This window comes from Hypanus sabinus, chromosome 1 (assembly GCF_030144855.1).
Source record: "Hypanus sabinus isolate sHypSab1 chromosome 1, sHypSab1.hap1, whole genome shotgun sequence".
NCBI classification, from domain to species: Eukaryota; Metazoa; Chordata; class Chondrichthyes; order Myliobatiformes; family Dasyatidae; genus Hypanus; species Hypanus sabinus.
This window is the reverse complement of record NC_082706.1, coordinates 127,005,981-127,025,835: the sequence shown is the minus strand read 5'-3', so window position 1 is coordinate 127,025,835 and position 19,855 is coordinate 127,005,981. Positions and strand designations below refer to the sequence as shown.

Sequence of the window (19,855 nt, the reverse complement as noted above, 5' to 3'; positions counted from 1 at the left end):
ATGTCTTCACCTACCACATGGCTCAGTGCAGGTTTTGTTTTGAAAGCTTTTCTGAGGTAGTTTGATTGCTTTTACTGAAAGATGCAATGTGGATAAAGTTCCTTTCGGAGTATTGTGTGAAGTTCTGGCCATCGTAATGTAGGCTGGATATGGAGGCTTTTTGAGAGGGTGCAGAACAAGTTCATCAAGATGTTACCTGGATTAGAGGATTAGTTGTTAAGAGGAGTTGAATAGGTTTGGATTGTTTTATCTGGAGGAAGGACATGATGGATGACTGATGCACAGTACATAAAACTACGAGAGACATAGATATTGTAGATGGACAGAGTTCTTTTCCAAAGTGTGAATGTCAAATACTATCGGCCATTGGTGTAGGATGAGGGGGAAAGTCTAAGCAAGATTAATGAGGCCAGTGATTAACACAGAGGGTGATAGGTGCCTGGAATGCACTTCCAGGGAGATTATAGAAGCAGATACAATAGAAACATTTTCAGAAGCACTTATACAGACACATGAACAGGCAATAATAGGTAGATATGAAGTTTGGCAGGTAAATGGGATTAGATTAAATTGGAATTACAGTCTGCCCAAACCTCAAGGGCTGACAGTCCTGTTCCTGTGTTGTATGTTCTACTTGCTCCTGTTTAGATGAAGAATAAAATTACAGACATAATTGTGAATGGAACAATCAATGGCAAATTGCGTATCCATTGTAGACAAGTAATCAATTTGATGAAAGTCAGAATCAGAATCAGGTTTATTATCACCAGCATGTGACATGAAATTTGTTAACTTACAGCAAACAGTTCAATGCAATATATAACCTAGCAGAGAAAAAAAATAAAATAAAAAAGTAATAATAATAAATAAACAAGTAAATCAATTACATGTACTGAATAGATTTTTAAAAATGTGCAAAAAAAGAAATACTGTATATTAAAGAAAGTGAGGTGGTGTCCAAAGCTTCAATGTTCATTTAGGAATCGGATGGCAGAGGGGAAGAAGCTCTTCCTGAATTGCTGAGTGTGTGCCTTCAGGCTTCTGTACCTCCCACCTGATGGCAACAGTAAGTAATCAAATCTTATCTAATAAAAATACTGTAGAAATAAAAGGAGCTTTGATTTAACAACATGGAAGTGAAATTGAGATCCAGCAGGAGCACAAAGTGGGCACAGCACATCAACTGTGCTGAAATTTCTTGAACCCAGTGAAAAGATAAACAAGTGAGGAGTACATTGAGGAGCAGATCTCCAACCTCATGACTGGTGCCCTGCCAAAGTCACCAATCTCATTAAATGGGATGCTCAGTTTATCAGCTGAGCACTTACTGGCTCACAACACTGGCTGGTAAAGTCACTTTTGCCTATCTCCCTTATTAATTCAGGGCACCTGCTGCTTTAATACCAAGCAATGTCCCAGGTTCAGTCAATCTCAAGTTAACAAATCTAAGCTGGAATCATGGTTGGTTATTTTCCTTGTTGGATAAGAAGGAGAGTGTGAATGATGATGCTCCCATAGTTGAACAACCCACCAGTATTTATCATGCTGATTTACAAATGACCAGTTTGGCCCAATGCCTTGTATAATCCATACCTCTCACACATATTTATAACAGAACCAAGGCATGAAGCCAGCAGTCTAAACAGGTGTTGGATTCCACAAACCTTCCTCTTCTACTAATTTTTCTCGTCCTATCCATACTATTTTCCATTCCTTTCACCCTTGTGTACTTATTCAGCTTCCCATTAAATGTACCGTTTGTATTTGTATCAGTGATTCCATGGATGTTGAGCCACATTCTAAACATTCTCTGGGAAAAGAAGTTCCTCGTGATTTCCTCCCCATTTTTATTATTGACTACATTGTATTAATTGACACTTAAAATCTCTCTATCCTCTGTCCCTATCTGTATATTGCAAGGCAGCAGAGACGACAGAAAGCCTCACTTGCAGCTCTGGACAAATTACATGGGCACACACACACAACTGATTTCCCACTCCCATGTAAAAACTGTTTTATGTCTGTCATCTGACAGTGAGGCAGTGTGAATCTATATTCTGGAATATAGCTCTCTCTACATTGTCAAGTGCATTTTCAAAGAGCAAATAACGACACTGACTGTTAAAAAAGCACTCCAGGACACAGCTGATCACATCACAGGTTTGTTCTACCAACCCAATTGGAATTACAAGTAATCTTAACCAGCCACCTCTGGATCTTCACTCCTCCAGAGAAGCAATTCCCATTCTGCTCAATACTTTCCTACTGGTTGGCATCTCTCAATTGTGTTATGACTGATCTATGGTAGATATCAGTGCCTTGAAACAGGCAGAATCTGATATTATGCTGAAGAAGATTATGTGATTCCATGCCAGCTCCCAGAAGCAGTGACCACAGAAGTCCCATACACTATCTCCTTATTTCCCTGTACCTCTGCAACCAATTCTCTCACACACAATCATCAATTCAGCTTCAAGTCTTTTTCTTAGTTGCCCACACTAAGAGGTAATTGTAGCAGCACATCCTTTAGGATGTGGAAGAAAACCTGAGGATTCAGGGAAAACCAGAGAGAAAAGTATAGCATCCAAACAAGGTCAGGATTGAACCCAGATTCTTGGAGCTCTGAGGCAGCAGTACTAACCACTGCACCATTCTGCTACCCGAAGTTCAAGGAAAAGAAACTAAAGCACTATAGAAAAAATTATGCTGATCAGAAACTCTGCGTGGAAGCCATGTCATAACAACTTTGATAACTCCATATGAAGTCACAATTTTTCAGAATCAGCCAACCACACAGAAAACTTGGAGCAAATGACTTTGATGCATGCCAGTGTCATTACTTCACAACTCAGAATTAGAAAAAAAAGACAATGCTTCCAAGAAAAAAAGTAGGTAATAATTCAGGCAATTGTAAAGGGGTGTGTTGGTGTATTAGTAGTTGTCAGAGGGAGCTCTCTGTTGCAGGATATACTGTTAGATAAAGAACTGGTCTGACAACGGAATGAAAGAGTGGAAGTCTGATTTTCTCGGTGCAGACTATAAGTATTATTTGTGATGGATTGCTAATTTCACCAACTCTAAACTTTCTCATATCTACACCAACTCACAATAGCAAGAAGTCTTCTTTATCAAGAGTCGCCATACTGATACCGACTACTACCGACTACTACTTGAAAAGAACAGAACAGCAGTCACATAGGATTGTCACAGATTTCCCTGCAAACTGCACACTATCCTACTTTATACATCTTTCTACTATCTTGGACCTCCCTATCCAGCAACATCATGGAAGTGCTTTCACCTCAAGAACCATGGTTATTGATGCCAACATCTATATTCCCCCCATCCACCAGAAAATACGGATCAAAATCACATTGCAACTTAAACCAATCCTTCTGATACTTACTGGTCAGGAATCTTTGCCTGAGTATAAAAACAAAAATCCATGATTACAACACAGAAGCTTATAGAACAGGGGCCGTTCAGTCTAATGAGTCTTTGTTTGCTCTTTGCTGAAGCCATAATTAAACAAATGGACTCTCTGTAGTCTTGAATATTTATTTGTTTTCCTTCGTAATCTGCCTTTCCCTTAAAAGATCCAACATGCCTGCCTCAACTATATAAAGCAAAGCACTCAAAGCTCCAACACAACTTTTAAAATGATAATCTTTCAAATTTCTTAAACACACAAAATACCTTTCTCCAGTTAATCCTGCCAAAATTTTGCATAATTTTAAAAATCTTTATTAAATTTCTCCTTAATCTTCTTTGCTCCAGTGGAAACTGCATCTGTATATCAGGTCTTTCCTTGTGACTGAAGTCTCTTAATCTCTCCTTTCGACCTGGTGATCTTAGCCAAGCATTTCCCATGGTATTAATACCCTTCTCTAATGGGCCACCCAAGGCTGAACACTGTTCCGTTTACCATGGCGTTGCTTTACATACATTTGTTATTGCTCAGTTGCTTAATGTCCTGATATATAGTGTACAATATTTTACTGTAAAGCATTCTATTTACTTTACTCGCACCGTCAGTCCTTAGCTCTCCCTGTATTCTACCGTTTTCCCTGTATGTTCACACTATTTAAACAGTAATGCAAATATTAGTAATAAAATCACATATAATCCTTAAACCCACAGTTTTATTAAGGTCTGACTGAACACATTGCTTATATGTTTGAAATACAGGAAGATCTTCTGCTCATATTATTAGGCACACTTAGGCTATAAATGTATGCTTTTTGGTCTACAAGCCATTGACCACACAGCTGCCAAACAGCTGTAGACTAATACTTATATTCTACAATAACTGGCTTGTGGGATTTATCCCATAAGCCAAATGCCTCAATAATGAATAAAACTCACAATCCCATACACCATTCTTTCAGAGTTAACCAACATTATTAGCCAAAGTCTATAAGATTATGAGAGGTATAGATAAGATAGATAGTTAAAATATTTTCTTATGCTAGGGTCATCAGAAACAGGTGGACAGAATTTTGACGTGAAGGGTGGGAGATGCAAAGAGGATCTCATGGGTTAACACTTTTTACATAGAGTGTGGTTGTTACCTGGAATGTGCTGTCAGAGGAGGTGGGATCACATATAATTCTTACATTTTAGAGGTATATCGACAGGTACTCATTTAGGCAAGGCTAAGAAGGATATGGTCCTATCACAGACAATTGGGATTAGTGTCAATGAGCAAAAAGGTTGGCATGAGTGAGGAGGGCCAAAGGACATGCTTCTTTACCATACAACTCAATCACTCTAAAGGTGGTCAAAAGACAAGTAAATGTTAAAATTTATACAGATTATATACAAGATTGAATTTCAGTTTTGATATTTAGATGATATTTGCAGATCACATGTGCTATGCCCTAGTTCACATTTAATCACATTGGCTGAAACAAATTAGATTATGCCCTTATATTCGTTCCCTTGCTACCTATTTTTTTTATCATGAAATGTTTAAATATATCCTCTGGTGAGAGAAGAAATTAAATTCAAAGCTCAAAGTCTAGGGCTTCAAAAAGCTCTCTTACTCTAAATTCAGAGCCAGCGTGGGACAAAGTACAGAAGCAGGTGGAGGGTCTGACATTGCCTTTGGAATGAGCCCTCATACTTGACCTATGAGCAACATGAATATCTGTGTTTAAGAAGATCAGTGGTGGTGCACTGACTGCTGGAGACAGACTGCACAATGAACATTGGATACAGACTAATTAGCTACTTATTACACAGCTTCAGACCAACAATCACATTTCTGAGAAACTCAATGGCATGTGATTTCAATTCATAGAAAGGGGAAGTAGCTGTGTGCATCTCCACAGCGATCAGACATGTTCATCCTCTTCTCACCTCTGTCTAATCAACTTATAAGGAAATGTAAGTTCATCAACTAAGAGTGGGCAACAAACTGTAATGGTTCATTCTCCTCCACGTGTGCCCTTGTCAGCCACAATCAAGTAAAAAAAAAACTCAGAATCACTTGTACAGTCAAAAACAAAACACTTTTAAGGCTGGAAGACCAATACTGCCAACAGGTAAAAGAATACTTTCTTTTGTCGTCAGTTCTATCGAAATCCCAAATATCTCCAAACATAGGCATTGGTGATTTCGCTCAAAAATGATGCCTGAGGAGCTCATCCTGCAATTATTCACGGCTCCCGTGAGATTACTTTCCAGGACAAAGGAAAGACTACAGCTCAACATTCAGGCAGGATATCTTCACATCGAATTAGTTATTTTCTCCCTCCCTTCTTCCCTTTGGATTTCAAACTCAGAACATTCATAGCATTTGCTTTTTCCAAATGTCGTAATCAGTGGAGGAAGGATATAATCTTACTGACTTTTTTTTTATTCTTAACTTATTCACGGACTGCCAGTAACTTAGTATGTCTAAGTTTAAGGTTGATAGAGTTTGGGTGTCACAGAAGAGAGAACAGTACAGATAGGCAAATGGATGAGAGAGGTTTGGAGGGATATGGTCCAGGGTGCAGGTGAGTAACAGTAGGCAGAAGATTCCTGCCTCGATGATTCCAAAGAAACCTTTGGCCCAGTTCCTGTGCTGGAGTACACTGTGACTTGAAATTTTATGTTCTCACAACATACATCAGGAAAAACAACAGACCACTGAAAATAATCTGAGCAAAGCACTTCAGGATTGGACTAAGCATTCTGATCTATGCAGAAAAAGCTGTGAAGGTGGATGGAAGAGATTATTGTATGATATCTGGGGTCTTCTAGTCAATCATTGGTGAACAAAGTTTAAATTAAGAATTGCCAGAATTGAGATTATCACATTTTCTCCATTGAGAACTATGATTTTGAATATAGGAAAATTACAGCATAGGAAAAGATCCTTTGGCCACATTGTCTGTGCCAACTATAACGTCAAGTTAAACTGCGTATCTACCTACGCCTGGTCTATATCCCTTAGGTCCCTGCCTGCCTATGTGTATAAATGCCTCTTAAGTTGAGCAGGGAGGAGAAGTTACAGATTAGCAGGTTAATTGGTCACTTGGGTGTAATTGACTGGTGTGAAAGGCTGGAAGGGCCTGTTATTGCACTACTGTACATCTCTAAAATATATTTTAAAAAGACCTCTGACTTAATACACCTTAATGACTTGGCCTCCAAAGCTCTCTGTGGCAACAAATTCCACAGGTCCACCAACCTCTTGGGCTGAAGAAAAATCATCTTCATCTCAGCTTAAAGGAATGCCTATTTCTCCTACGATCCAATGTATTCTTCCCAGTGGAAATTTACAGCACTCCTTTGACCTAGATCACAGCCTGAGTGCCAATAGTTGAGCACTTTCTGGCATTAATTACTGAATACGGATCAAGGAACGACCTTTGGGTTTGTCATTTCCCTGGAAATTTGGACTCTACTGTAGTACCCCACTTGGCTCAATACAAACCAGCAACTCAGCCTCATACACTCATAGTTAACAGTGTCTCTGGTCGGGTCCTCAATGGACAGTGTGCCTTCCAGTTGAGCCAGAGAAAACTATTTCCATTCTAATATCCAACCAAACTTGGTATGATCTATTTTAAAAGGACTGATTACTAGCAGTTCACAGACACAGTTTCAGTGGCTACATATTATCGCTTACAATACTGGTTAAAGAGCTTGTGGAGAGATTCTGGCAGATACCATATTGCCTGTAAATCTAAGATCAGCAGTGTTACTTCCATCAACATTTCTGAAACAAATAAAGTAAAAACTTTCTTCTAGTGCAGCTGTTGCTGGAACTGTGTGTAGAATACAGAAGCAGGGAGCAGATTAAGCTAAATAAGTCTACAAAGAGCCAGCACAAATATGAGGGGCCAGATGACCTCTACACTACAATCATTCTATGATGATATCATTTGAAAGCTTGTAGGGTTGCAGGTGTTCTCAAAGACTGGAAGAGGTTTTTTTTGGTATTCAAAGGGTTTGAACTGTCAAGGGAATCGAAACACATAGTACAGTGCCAAAAAACAGGAAAGCACTAAGTGCTGACTCAAATATTGTGCCCTATAAAACAATGCAAGGCCCTGACCGACACATATTGACATTGTAATGTGAAAGGAAGTCAAACTAGGGACATAATGAAAATACAAAGCAAGGAACAGCAGTGATGTATTTTAAGTTACTATATCTGACAGGATTTATTCTAGAGGAAGTGCAGGGTGGAGTGGCTGGGCCTAGAGTCCTTGAACCAAAACAATAAATTGTTTCTTTGCAATAAGACCTGGCTTTTAAATTACATCTGCCTGTCTCGTATGAGTGTCTGAAATAAAAACTGGCAATGCTGGAAATACTCAGCAAATCAGACACTGTCTATCAAGTGAAAAACAGACTAATTCTTTCAGGTCCGTGCCTTTATAACAAAAGGTCATCAATCAGAAAAGTTTACTCTAGTCTACTGTTGCTATATATAAATAATTTGGATGAAAATGATTATGTAAACGAGAGGGTCAGTAAGTTTGCAGAAGACACAAAGATTAGTGGAGTAGTTGAGAGTGTAGATGTTTGTTACAGGATAAAGCAGAATATCGATCAAATGCACAGTGAAATGGTAGACAGAATTTAATTCAGTCAACTGTGAGATGTACTTAGGAAGACATATGAGGAAAGTGGCAGGCATATAAACAGCTTAACAATAGTACAGAGTGATCTTGGGGTCTGCCTTCAGAGTGCCCTAAAAATGGCCAGGCAAGTGGATAGGGTGGTAAAGAAGGCAAATGGAAAGCCTGGCATCACCGGTTGGAGTATTGAGTACAAGAGTAAGGAAATCATATTGCAATGGTGAAAAACTTGGTTAGACTCCACTTGGGAGTATTGTGTGCAATACTGGTCACCCCATTACAAAAAGGATATAGGGCTTTGGAAAGAGTACAAAAGAGGTTTACCAGGATGCTCCCTGGATTAGAGGGTGTGACTATAATGAGAAGTTGGGCAAACTTTCTCGGTAGCATCAGAGGATGAGGAGATACCTGATAAAGGTTTATAACATTAAGGGAGGCATAGATAAGGTAGATAGTCAGAATCTTTTTCCAAGGGTCGAATAGTCAAATAGGCAAAGGTCAGAGAGGAAAAATTTAAAGATGATGTGTGGGGCAGGTTTTTTTTAAAAAGTGCTCCTTTTATTTTTATAGAGGCAAGGACCAACTATTGCACTGAGCAGGAAATTTTTATAAAGACAAAATTGCGCAACACTTTAATAAGACATTATATAAAAGAAAATTCTATCTGCGTGGCAACAAAGGCTATGTGTGCCTGAGCATTTCAGATACTGTGTGACCATGCACCCGTGCAGCTTGAAGGGAATAGTGACGGTAGGTGCATGGGGCGGGCTGCCGGGGTGGTGGTGGAAGCAGATACAATAGAGGCATTCAATGGGCTTTTAGATAAACACATGAATAACAAGGAAAGAAGAGATATGGATCATGTGCAGGCACAGAAAAAATCTGTTTGATATTTGGTATTGTGTTTTGCACAAACATCATGGGGTGCATGACCTGTTCCTATGCTATACCTTTCAAAATCAGGTTTATTATCACCGGCATGTGACGTGAAATTTGTTAACTTAGCAGCAGCAGTTCAATGCAATACATAATAATAAAAAAACAAAATAAACTAATAATAAATAACTTACACTATTCATATATTGAATAGATTAAATATTATGCAAAAAACAGAAATAATACATATTTTTAAAATGAGGTAGCGTCCAAGGGTTCAATGTCCATTTAGGAATCGGATGGCAGAGGGAAAGAAGCTGTTCCTGAACAGCTGAGTATGTGCCTTCAGGCTTTTGTACCTCCTACCTGATGGTATCTCAGGTATTATATTATATTATATTATCAGGTATCTCCTCATCCTCTGATGCTACAGAGAAAGTTTGCCCAACTTCTCATTATAGTCACACCCTCTAATCCAGGGAGCATCCTGGTAAACCTCTTTTGTACTCTTTCCAAAGCCCTATATCCTTTTTGTAATGGGGTGACCAGTATTGCAAAAACATTCTACACTCTATTCCCTAGATGCTACCTGATGATTATTCTCAGCATTGCCTGTTTTTTTTTAATTTCAGGTACCTAGTATCAGCGTTATTTTGTTCTTGCTTTCAAATGGACGCTTGCTTTTAAGTCAGTATTAAATACATGGTCAAAGAGAACAAATGGTCATTGGAATCCAATCCTAGCCTGAAAGTTAAAGGTACAAGACAGTATAAAAGCCTTTCAGATCTAATGAGCAATTTTCCTTCAGTGAGCGTGAAACAGAAGATACAGGTGGATATTGAACATTCTGACAGCCATGCATTCTAGAGCACCAGCCATTACATCTGAAATGCTCTGAGATTGTCAAGACACCCGCTGTGTTACATGTATCAATGCAACAATTCACTTCTGCTATATTTGGCAAAACCTTAATGCTAAAATGCATACACTAACAAAAAGTAACAGTACAGATACTTTGTAATATTATTATGCTCTCATTACTACACATTCAAAATATTTATCAGATTAAAAATATTTATATATTTAGTAAATCATATATCATTATTAATATATGACATCCAGCAGTTAATTTGAGAATATATGTCATGAAAATGTGAGCACAATTCTATATTTCAGCAGGCTAGAGTCAACCTATCAATTAGTTTTCTGCTGCTATTAGAATATCTACAACATGAGTAACTGTACTTCTAAATCTGCCCCATGTGAAAACTTTGCTTTAAAGGTTAAAACACTTTAATCTCTGAAGGTTTTCATTAGTTATATCAGTTGAATAAAATTATGGCGATTTGGAAATACAATAAATGTCAGTGTGTCTCCCAGCTTTTTGTTTAGTTCCTTTCCTTCTCCATTAGGGATATGTACACTCTATAACTGGTGCAATTCGAACAGATTGGAGGTTCCAAACAATTATAATTACCAATGCTCTCAGCACCACTCCCCCACCTCAAAGCCAACCGCCTACAATCTCATCTAAACCATTCAGCTGCATGCTCATCTTACAGAATTTCTGTAGGTTGAAGGAAAATTGTCCAGAATAATACATTCTGAATAATACAGCACCATCACAAAGTGCTAAAAAAAAGGCTCAAGGTGTCATATACAGCTCAGGGAACAAGCTCACTCTTGTCATCTCAGCAACTGGGACACATCTGGGGGAAAGAACAAGTCACTTAGTGCTGTTACAGGAAGGGGTGGCTAATAAGAAGTGCTATTCAGCCTGCAATGTCCAGCTCCCTCTTCTTTCTCAGGATGCCCCCGGTGCTTGAGGATGACTTTATTTCCACTCCAGTTTTGAAGAGGGAAAATGTCTGTGTGTGAATTCTATTAACATGGGGTTGCCGAGGGGCTCCACACAGAGGGGTCTTGGTCTAATGTCGAGGAGCGCGCGCACACACACATATAAGTTTTTGTGCACCCCCTCTTTCTTGGTCTACCTCCCTCCTTTTGTTTTTCTGTTTATCATTCCGTCCCTCCCTCCTTACCTCTCCTGTTACATCCCACTCCCTATTAACGCTCTCTCTCTTCATTCAGCCTTTCATCTGAACTCCCTTCCCCTTTATTCACCACTAGCAGCTCACGCACCCTCCCCCCATTCAATCCTCCTCTAAAATCCTACCCCACTCACCGTGTATCCCCTTCATGCTCTCTCCCTCTCGTCTTATCTGGTGCGGGGCTTCAGATCAGAACTAATTCCTAGCACTAAAATGTGGGTGTTAGTTCTCATTTCACGATCGGTGGATGCCAGCAGAAGAAAGAGTCAGAAGGGTGCACCGTATGTACATCGGAGCGATTGATCATACGAGCTGGTCCAGCTGCAGACACCGGTCAAGCAAACTACTTGAAGTTGTCTACATATTAATGGTTAACACACAATGAGACCAGCAGATCCGAGTCAAGTTCGAGAACATTTGACACTCTTTCTCGGACTAGAATGGAATGAGGTAACCGATTTCTCTTTTTGAAGCCATCTATATTTCTTGCGCCTCTGAGTTCTCCATGTGAGTAACCAGTGTGATTAGATTTTTTTTCATACAACAATGACATCCTGTTAACAGGGAATTGAGGGGTCTTCCTATTTCTACAAATAAACAACCCAGCACAATGTTTGAAATCTATGTGCGTGCCATATGTCTCCAGTTTGCTCCACAATGATAAGCTGCTGGACTTGACGCCGCCGCTTTACTGATTTATTATTCGGGGCTTGACAATAAAGCAAGGTCCTTTTTTTCCCCTGTGTTTGGCTCGGTCACTGGTTGCACCTGTATTGCGCGGTGAAGGAAAACGGGAAGCAAGGAGAGAGAGCGTCCCCACTGCTCTGCATCCTATTATGTGGTGCGTTAGGGACTCCCTGCGTACAGCAGCAGGATAGCGCCCGATCCACTCTCTCAATGAGCAACTAACTCCCTCCACGTTTCCACATTTAAGGACTGCTTCGGCCTCGCTCTAATCAAATGGGAGATGGTTTGGACCCGAGCAGCTCCTCATTTCCCCCTCCACTCCATGGCAGGCGCTCGGGAAAGCTTCGGACCAGTCACTCACACACACACACTTACACACTGTATCATGCCAAGTTCTACTCTCCGTTTGCTGCACGCTGTTTTATTCGTCACTTCTGCCTTGAAGTTTTAGCTTCGGGTTAGGCTTTGACTGGAATCTCAAACGCCAGGTTTCAGATCTCAGCCTTTCACGTTACCCGGAGAGGGTGTCATATTTGGGGGAATCCCCAATCCTTATTTGAGACAATAAAATAAGCCGAAGGGCTGGTCGGTCCGATCTTGAGGCCCTGATCCCGGAGCCTCTGCGAAACGATTCCACATTCTGGGTCCTATGCCCCCTGTCCTGCCATTGTGGTTCATTTCTTCTGCTCTTTGCACCTCAGTCACGTCGACTGAAAGCCCCAAGAACCATATACAGTACTCCCGCTCAGGCCGTCAACTTTCAGCAGCCGGGTACAGTTACATAGAACGATATAAATTTTTTGTTGTTAAATGAGTGTGAGGGACACCGCGCTTCAGTTATTTTTCGCCAGTAAGGTGCAGACAACCGACTCCACCAACATACTCTACCCAAACCCGTGTCACCCCGGATCCTAAATATCTTTATGTAAACCATTCTCCCCTCGTGTCTAACGTTATCTCGGATTCTGAAAGTACTTCCGTTTACAATTCCTTCCAGCGCTGCACTGAGTGTGGGATCGAGCTGTGAAAAAGTTCACTGTTATTTTCTACAAAGCTCCAACCCTCGTGACGCCTCTGTGCGGATTCCACGGGGGAGAGCCGTGATTAGCTGGAGAGACCCTGGTCCACGGACCCTCGGAAGCATCCAGTGCCATTATTTAGCACCACGCTTAAACAACGCCTCAGCGGACTGTAAATAACAACTTTTGCAGAGCAACGACGGCCAGGACTGAAACTTTGCCGCTGCTCAGAGTGCGAGGCGACAGCCAGTTGGTGAACGCGGGGCTGCGCCTGAGCCGAGGGCAGCAGGAATAAGTGTAAACAAGACCGACAGACACTCCCGCGCAAGCAAAGGGATCAAATAAAATGTCTCAATACACAACTAGAAAAAATCTTCTCCAGCTGTAAACATAACTGACGTCTTGATGAAACACAAATCATAATAAGGTGGCGAGCCAGAGTTAGGAGTGTCACGACTCGGAGAACGATACAGGAGAATTTCGGGGCTTAGGTGGCCGGATTAAGTTTCCTTATGGGTAGGGAAGGAGTGTTTGGAGTTCAGAGAGTTGGGGTAGGTCGGACAAACCCGAGGCTTTAAGGTTATGGGACCCATAACGGTAGGAAGCAAGGGAGTGTCCAGAACTGAAGATGGCAAGTCTCGAGACAAGGGCAAAAAACGGGGTCCCAGCAATGGAAGAGGAAGTGCCCGGACAGGGTCCCGGAAATAGGGGGCTGGGGAAGTCCCTGGACGGAGTCCCAGATATGGGCAAGAAGGGTAGGTTTGGGGTACGAGCGCCTTCAGAACGTGAGCAAGTCAAGCTGAGCCGCCGGATGAACTCACTGGGCACATTCTGGGTGCCCCGCTTACCTGCAATCGTCTGCCCTCCAACTCTTTGCAAAAGATTCAATCCAACCAGAAGGTAACTTAGAAACCGCTCCATCCTTCCCAGCGCAACTCCTCCAGAAAAAAAGAACGGAACCCGCACAGTCGAGGGGTCCCAGACAACTCAGGAAGAGAGGCGGGGGTCCCAGAAACTGAACTGGGGTTCGCCGACACCCTGCAGGGGTCCCAGATACAAAGCCGAGCTCCCAGATTTGGACCCGGTGGTTTCCTTCCCTTCGCCGTTCTTTTCCAAGTTAAATTCCTCTCGTGTTGAGCTTTTTTCCACTACTTCGGGTTACTTGGCTCTGACAAGACTGGCCAGGAAAGCGCTGACGTCGGGGGGAGACGCGCGCGCCCGCCCGCTTCCAGTGGAGCGCGCACAGTCGTGGCTGGCTGCGGGCGCGACTCTGTATGACAGGCGGCGCTCGTCCCCGCATCTCTCTCTCTCTCTCTCTCCCTCTCTCTCTCTCTCTCCCTCTCTCTCTCTCTCTCTCTCCCTCTCTCTCTCTCTCACTCACATACCTCCCCTAATAAACCGACCGGGACAAGTAGGATAAGAGAAAATGCACCGGGCTAGAGAGAGAGTGTGTGCGTGTGTGCAGCGGAAGAAGAGGGAGGGGTTGTGAAATGTGGAAGGAGAAGGAAAGGTGGGGTACAGAGAGTGAGGGGGGTAGGTAGTGAGATGGAAGGTTGGGTGGGGGACGGAGGTAGAGATGGGGGGAAGAAGTTTTGATAGAGGAGTGAGGCAAAAGGGAGTGAGAAGGAAAAGAGATAAGTGGACAGTAAAAAAGGAGGGAAGATGGGTAAGAAAGAAGAGAGAGTTAGAAGACTAGCCCGTGGAAAGGAGCAGGAACAGAACTTGCTGAAGCAGCCTGATTCAGCTTAGAGCAACTAGTATTTTCATCCCAAGGTAAGCTTGTTGAGTTCCACAGGGAACCAAGAACCTGCTGGAAATAGTTACATTCCAATTTATCTACCATGCTTGGTGTTTCTCTTCCTTTTAGCAAAGTATGTTGAGTCCTCTGTAACAGGGGTCTTTAAATCTCCACTTGTGATGATGTTGGGGCCACTCCAACAGAAAAGCAGAAGCAAAATGCAGATTCAAATATGGGGAATCATTCTGTTATTGTCCTTTCAAGACAGCCACTCCCCAACCCAGCATTATCTTCACTGACTAATGTACTGGTGAGGCTGAAGGCTTATCTGCCAATACTGGGCTACAGTAATGCACTCACTCTCATAGTATAATACACTCTTTCAAGCAACAGATGTCTGTTTGGTTAACTACACAGCTATTTGTGTGTCTTTGGTGATGATTAGCAGTATTTTAAACCAAGCTTGGGAACCAGATCTGACTCACTAAAAGCACTGAATCTCAGAGACCGCTTAACTGTTTAAAAATTCAGGTGATTTTCTCTTTTTGTTTGACTTTAAATTTCATCACCACTGGCAACTATCAGTCTTGTATCTAGCACAGATTGGCTGGGAGGTGAATAAACCTGCTTCAGTTAGACTCAGGCCAGGAGATGCATCAATCGCTGCCCACAGAGGAGAAGAAATGAGGAGATGACTGTTCTGGCAGGTTTTCTGAGTAAAGTCTGTTTTGAGAATATGTTTCTTCACCTTTTACTTGGCTCAGTGTTTGGCTGGGAGTCTCAGCAACCATCAAGGGCTTTTTATTTTCAACTTACCCTGATCAATGTTGGCTGCCAGCACCATAAATAGAATTGCATCCAAAATTATCATTATTAAAACTAATAAATGGAGATATGCAGGGTGAGTAATTTTACACAAAAAAAAGTGGTGGGTACCTGTCCGAGATGTTGATAGCGGTGCAGAAAGGGGTAGGAGTGGTGGTAGTACTGGACCATGTGCAGACAGAAAGGATTAATTTAACTAGTTATCAATACCTTAATTAGCTTGCCACATCATTGAGGGCTGAAGGTCCTTTTCCTATGCTTTACTGTTCTATGTTCTATTTATGTTTATGCACTTTACTTTGTTCATCTATGTATAGTTCATTTGTAGATTTAATTCTTACTTTCCTAGGTTATTGTGTTTTGTATACTACTGTGCTTTACACCCTGATCCAGAGAAACATTGTCTCAATTGATGGTATATGTGCATATAGTTAAATGACAAAAACTTGACAATGTGACTTGATAAGATGTAATCTGATCATTAGGATGGTTGCTTGATGCAAGACAGCATAGATTTTTTTAAATTAAGGTTTGGAAATAGAAATTAGAATATTTTCCTTTTTGACTGAAAAAGATACATCACTCCTCTGATCGGGAATGACAATATTCCGGCTTTGAGTTGGAGACTCCAAGGATTAATCAAAATACTTTGTTCTTAGAGCAAGATACTTGGGTATTAATTATAAAAAAAACAGGAGATGATGGGAGGGAGGTTTCTTGATGGAAAGGAATCATCCAGCCTTGTAATGAAGAATCTGTTCACTTTTCCAGTTGGTGTGGAAAGATAATGAGAATATGTGTGAGCAGGGTAACGAGTCATTGGAACATGGGGACAGGGTTGCTGAACATGTAGACTTATATCCAGCAATTGTTGGCAGTCCAGCCATCCACTAAAAGGTAACACTGATTCTCATCTTCTCACCAAAGTAAAGGCAGGTATGTGGGTAAAGTTTAGTTTAATTTAATTTATATGGAATAATTTTGGGAAATATCAATCATAAGCTATTTAATTGTGCCTTTATTCCTATGAGTACTGACAATACAACCATATTTATAGATCATATTTAAATTTTTAAAAAGCCAGGCACACATTACAAATCTAAAAGAAAGAACAAGGAAGGGTGTGGTTAAAGAACTGAAACCCTGTTTGAGAGGTAGCTTTTGAATTGTGTTTTAATATTGGGAAATAAAGTTGGATCAAATTTATGGATGGATTTAGAAACACAAAGCACTGTAATTTTCAAACCAACCTGAACAGTTAATGTCTCCCCTGAAACAATCCTTAAAACATTGCCAACTACCACTGAGAGTCAGAATCAGGTTTATTATCACCGGCATGTGTCGTGAAATTTGTCAACTCAGCAGCAGCAGTTGAATACAATACGTAATATAGAAGAAGAGAAAAATAATAAAAATAAATAAGTAAATCAATTTACATTAAATTACTGTACATATATTGAATAAATTAAAATCATGCAAAAAATATAAATAATGTATATTACAAAAGTGAGGTAGTGTTCACAGGTTCAATGTCCATTTAGGAATCGGATGGCAGAGGGGAAGAAGCTGTTCCTGAATTGCTGAGTGTGTGCCTTCAGGCTTCTGAACCTCCTGCCTGATGGTAACAGTGAGAAAAGGGCATGCCCTGAGTGCGGGAGGTCCTTAATAATGGACGCTGCCTTTCTGAGACACCTCTCCTTGAAGATGTCCTGGGTACTTTGTGGAATAGTACTCAAGATGGAGCCAACTAAATTTACAACCCTCTGCAGCTTCTTTTAGTCCTGAGCAGTAGGCCCCTCCCCTGCCAATATCAGACAGTGATGCAGCCTGTCAGAATGCTCTCCACAGTATGAAGTATAGTCGCAGTCTTGCCTTCTTTATAACTGCATCAATATGTTGGGACCAGGTTAGGTCCTTAGAGGTCTTGACGCCTAGGAAATTGAAGCTGCTCACTCTCTCCACTTCTGATCCCTCTATGAGGATTGGTGTGTGCTCCTTCATCTTACCCTTCCTGAAGACCACAATCAGCTCTTTCATTTTACTGGCAAAGTTGAGTGCAAGATTGTTGCTGCAACACCACTCCACTAGCTGGCATATCTCACTCCTGTACACTCTCTCATCACCATCTGAGATTCTACCAACAATGGTTGTATCATCAGCAAATTTATAGATGGTATTTGAGCTATGCCGAGCTACACAGTCATGGGGAGAAAAGAGTAGAGCAGTGGGCTAAGCACCCCCCCCCCCGAGGTACGCCAGTTTTGATCATCAGCGAGGAGATATTATCATCAATCCGCATAGATTGTGGTCTTCTGGTTAGGAAGTTGAGGAGCTGTGTGAAGAGCCATTGAGATTGCATCTGAGTTGGCAACAGCACATGACAAACGTCGAGCTCTATGACAATGCTCACTACTAAAATCGAGGCGAGAATAACTGCAACTAGCGGGGCACTGTCTACACCACCCTGAGCTACCTGCCAGCCTAGTCATCACATGGGAGCTCAAGCATGGGAGATGAACCCTGGGCACCCTCCCAAGACTATGGTCAACACGCTCCTAGAAGATAGCAGTGCGGCTAATGTGGATGAACTGAACACACTGATGAGGGAGGAGTGGAGAGTCCGTCATCATGCCCGAAGTCAGCCCCCTAGGCCTGAGTCAACGTAGTAGTAGTAGTAGTTGACCTGCTGTGGCGATGGGGAGATTGCAATGGGTCCAGATCCTTGCTGAGGTAGGAGTTCAGTCTAGTCATGACCAACCTCTCAAAGCATTTCATCACTGTAGATGTGAGTGCTACTAGGATAAAAAAATAATTTAATCTCAGTAGCACAATGGGTCAGCTAGAAGAGCTCCAACCTCCCATCTCAGGTTTGTCGTTTGACTGTGTGAGTTTCCTTCAGTTTCTATCACTATCCCAAAATGGACTGGTTGATGGTTAATTGGCCACGGTTTGTTGCCCCTATTGTGTAGGTGAGTTATAGAAGTTAGAGCCACTGGACATGAATGTGGGGAGCATAAAATGTGATGACATTAAATGAATGATTGATGGTTGACATAGGCCTGTTTCCATGCTGTATCTGTTAATAGCTACCCAAACCTCACAAAAGTAATGTATAATTTGGTATTTATATTAGTTTTGGTATTAGTTTATTATTGTCACATGAACTAAAATATAGAGGAAAGCTTATCTTGCAAACTGTGTATAGAGGTAGAACTTAAAATGGAATGAACATTGACTTCTCTAACTTCCGTTAATGCCCCTCCCCTTCTTACCCCATCCCTGATATATTTAGTTTTTTTTCTCTCTCTGTCCATCATTCTGCCTGTTCTCCATCTCCCTCTGGTGCTCCCCTCCCCCTTTCTTTCTCCGTAGGCCTCCCATCCCATGATCCTTTCCCTTCTTTAGCTCTGTATCCCTTTTGCCAATCACCTCTCTGGCTCTCAGCTTCATCCCACCCCCTCCAGTCTTCTCCTATCATTTCGCAATTTCCCCTCCCCCTCCTACTTTCAAATCTCTTACTATCTTTCCTTTCAGTTAGTCCTGACGAAGGGTCTTGGCCCGAAACGTCGATAGCGCTTCTCCCTATAGATGCTGCCTGGCCTGCTGCGTTACACCAGCATTTTGTGTGCATTGCTTGAATTTCCAGCATCTGTAGATTTCCTCGTGTTTGACTTAAAATGGGATGTAGTTTTTCTGTAAATTGTTGCTAAAGTTAATACATTAGTTTATACACAGGAAGCAAGAACATACATTCAAACTGCTTACTCAGATTCCACCCCACAAAGCAAATCTGCTTCACCTAGGGAAGGGACTGTGCAAGGAGAATGTGCAATCAAATCAGGAGGAATTTGAACTAGCCACACCAATCTCCTGCATGTAGTTGTTAATGCTGTCATAAGAGCTTCATTCTAAATTGGTATTGTACTGTACATGGAAACCTAAAGGAAGAAATTTGGTCACCTGCCCAATTCCAGCCCTTGAAAGGAATTATCCAATTGGTCTCCAGCTTGGGACCATTCATATAAACTTGATTTCTTTCATTTTCAAGTAAGTATCTCCTTCTGTCCTGTTGAGATTGTTTGTTACAGATGATGTGTTTCATGTTGTTTTAACTTAAATCAAATTTTCCCATTTCTCCTTAGGTTCTTTGGCAGCCTTTTATTTCACAGGCTGATGGGCCTCTCTATTAAATTTAGCTTAAAACTCTACCACCAAGGGTAAAGGAGTGCATGTGCGGAGTTTCATTGTCAACTTGGACAAGTGTAATTTTATGCCCTTTCAAGTTACATGAAACATTATGAGAGAGAGGACTGTCAGAAGAGGCAACACACCTAACCTGAATGGAAGCACAGCTGGGACTCTACAATTGGGCTCAAAGTTTCAAAGTGCATTTATTATCAAAGAATGAATAATTTATACATCTTGAGATATGTTTGCTTACGGGCAGTTGCAAAGCAAGAATCCTGAAAGAACCCAATCAAAAAAATAAGACCAACCCCCCCCCCCCCCCCCCGCCCCGATGCCCAGCAGACGCAAGCAACAACAACAGCTTTCTAAACCAAATTGAGTCCATAGATCCAA

At 41.5% G+C, this 19,855-nt stretch overlaps 1 protein-coding gene across 10 annotated transcripts in view; it reads right to left on the bottom strand.

The window, feature by feature from the left end:
- Nucleotides 1-14,001, bottom strand: part of LOC132397357 (receptor-type tyrosine-protein phosphatase mu-like) — a 981,490-nt gene extending 967,489 nt beyond the window's left edge. For 6 of the 10 annotated variants that reach the window (XM_059976027.1, XM_059976037.1, XM_059976052.1 and 3 more), the window contains exon 1: nt 13,560-14,001. In XM_059976027.1, coding sequence (XP_059832010.1) covers nt 13,560-13,632 — 73 coding nt within the window. In that variant the 5' untranslated portion in view covers nt 13,633-14,001. The remainder of the gene's footprint in view (nt 1-13,559) is intronic. The other 4 variants (XM_059976059.1, XM_059976068.1, XM_059976084.1 and 1 more) reach the window with 1 other exon arrangement.
- Nucleotides 14,002-19,855: the final 5,854 nt, after the last annotated feature.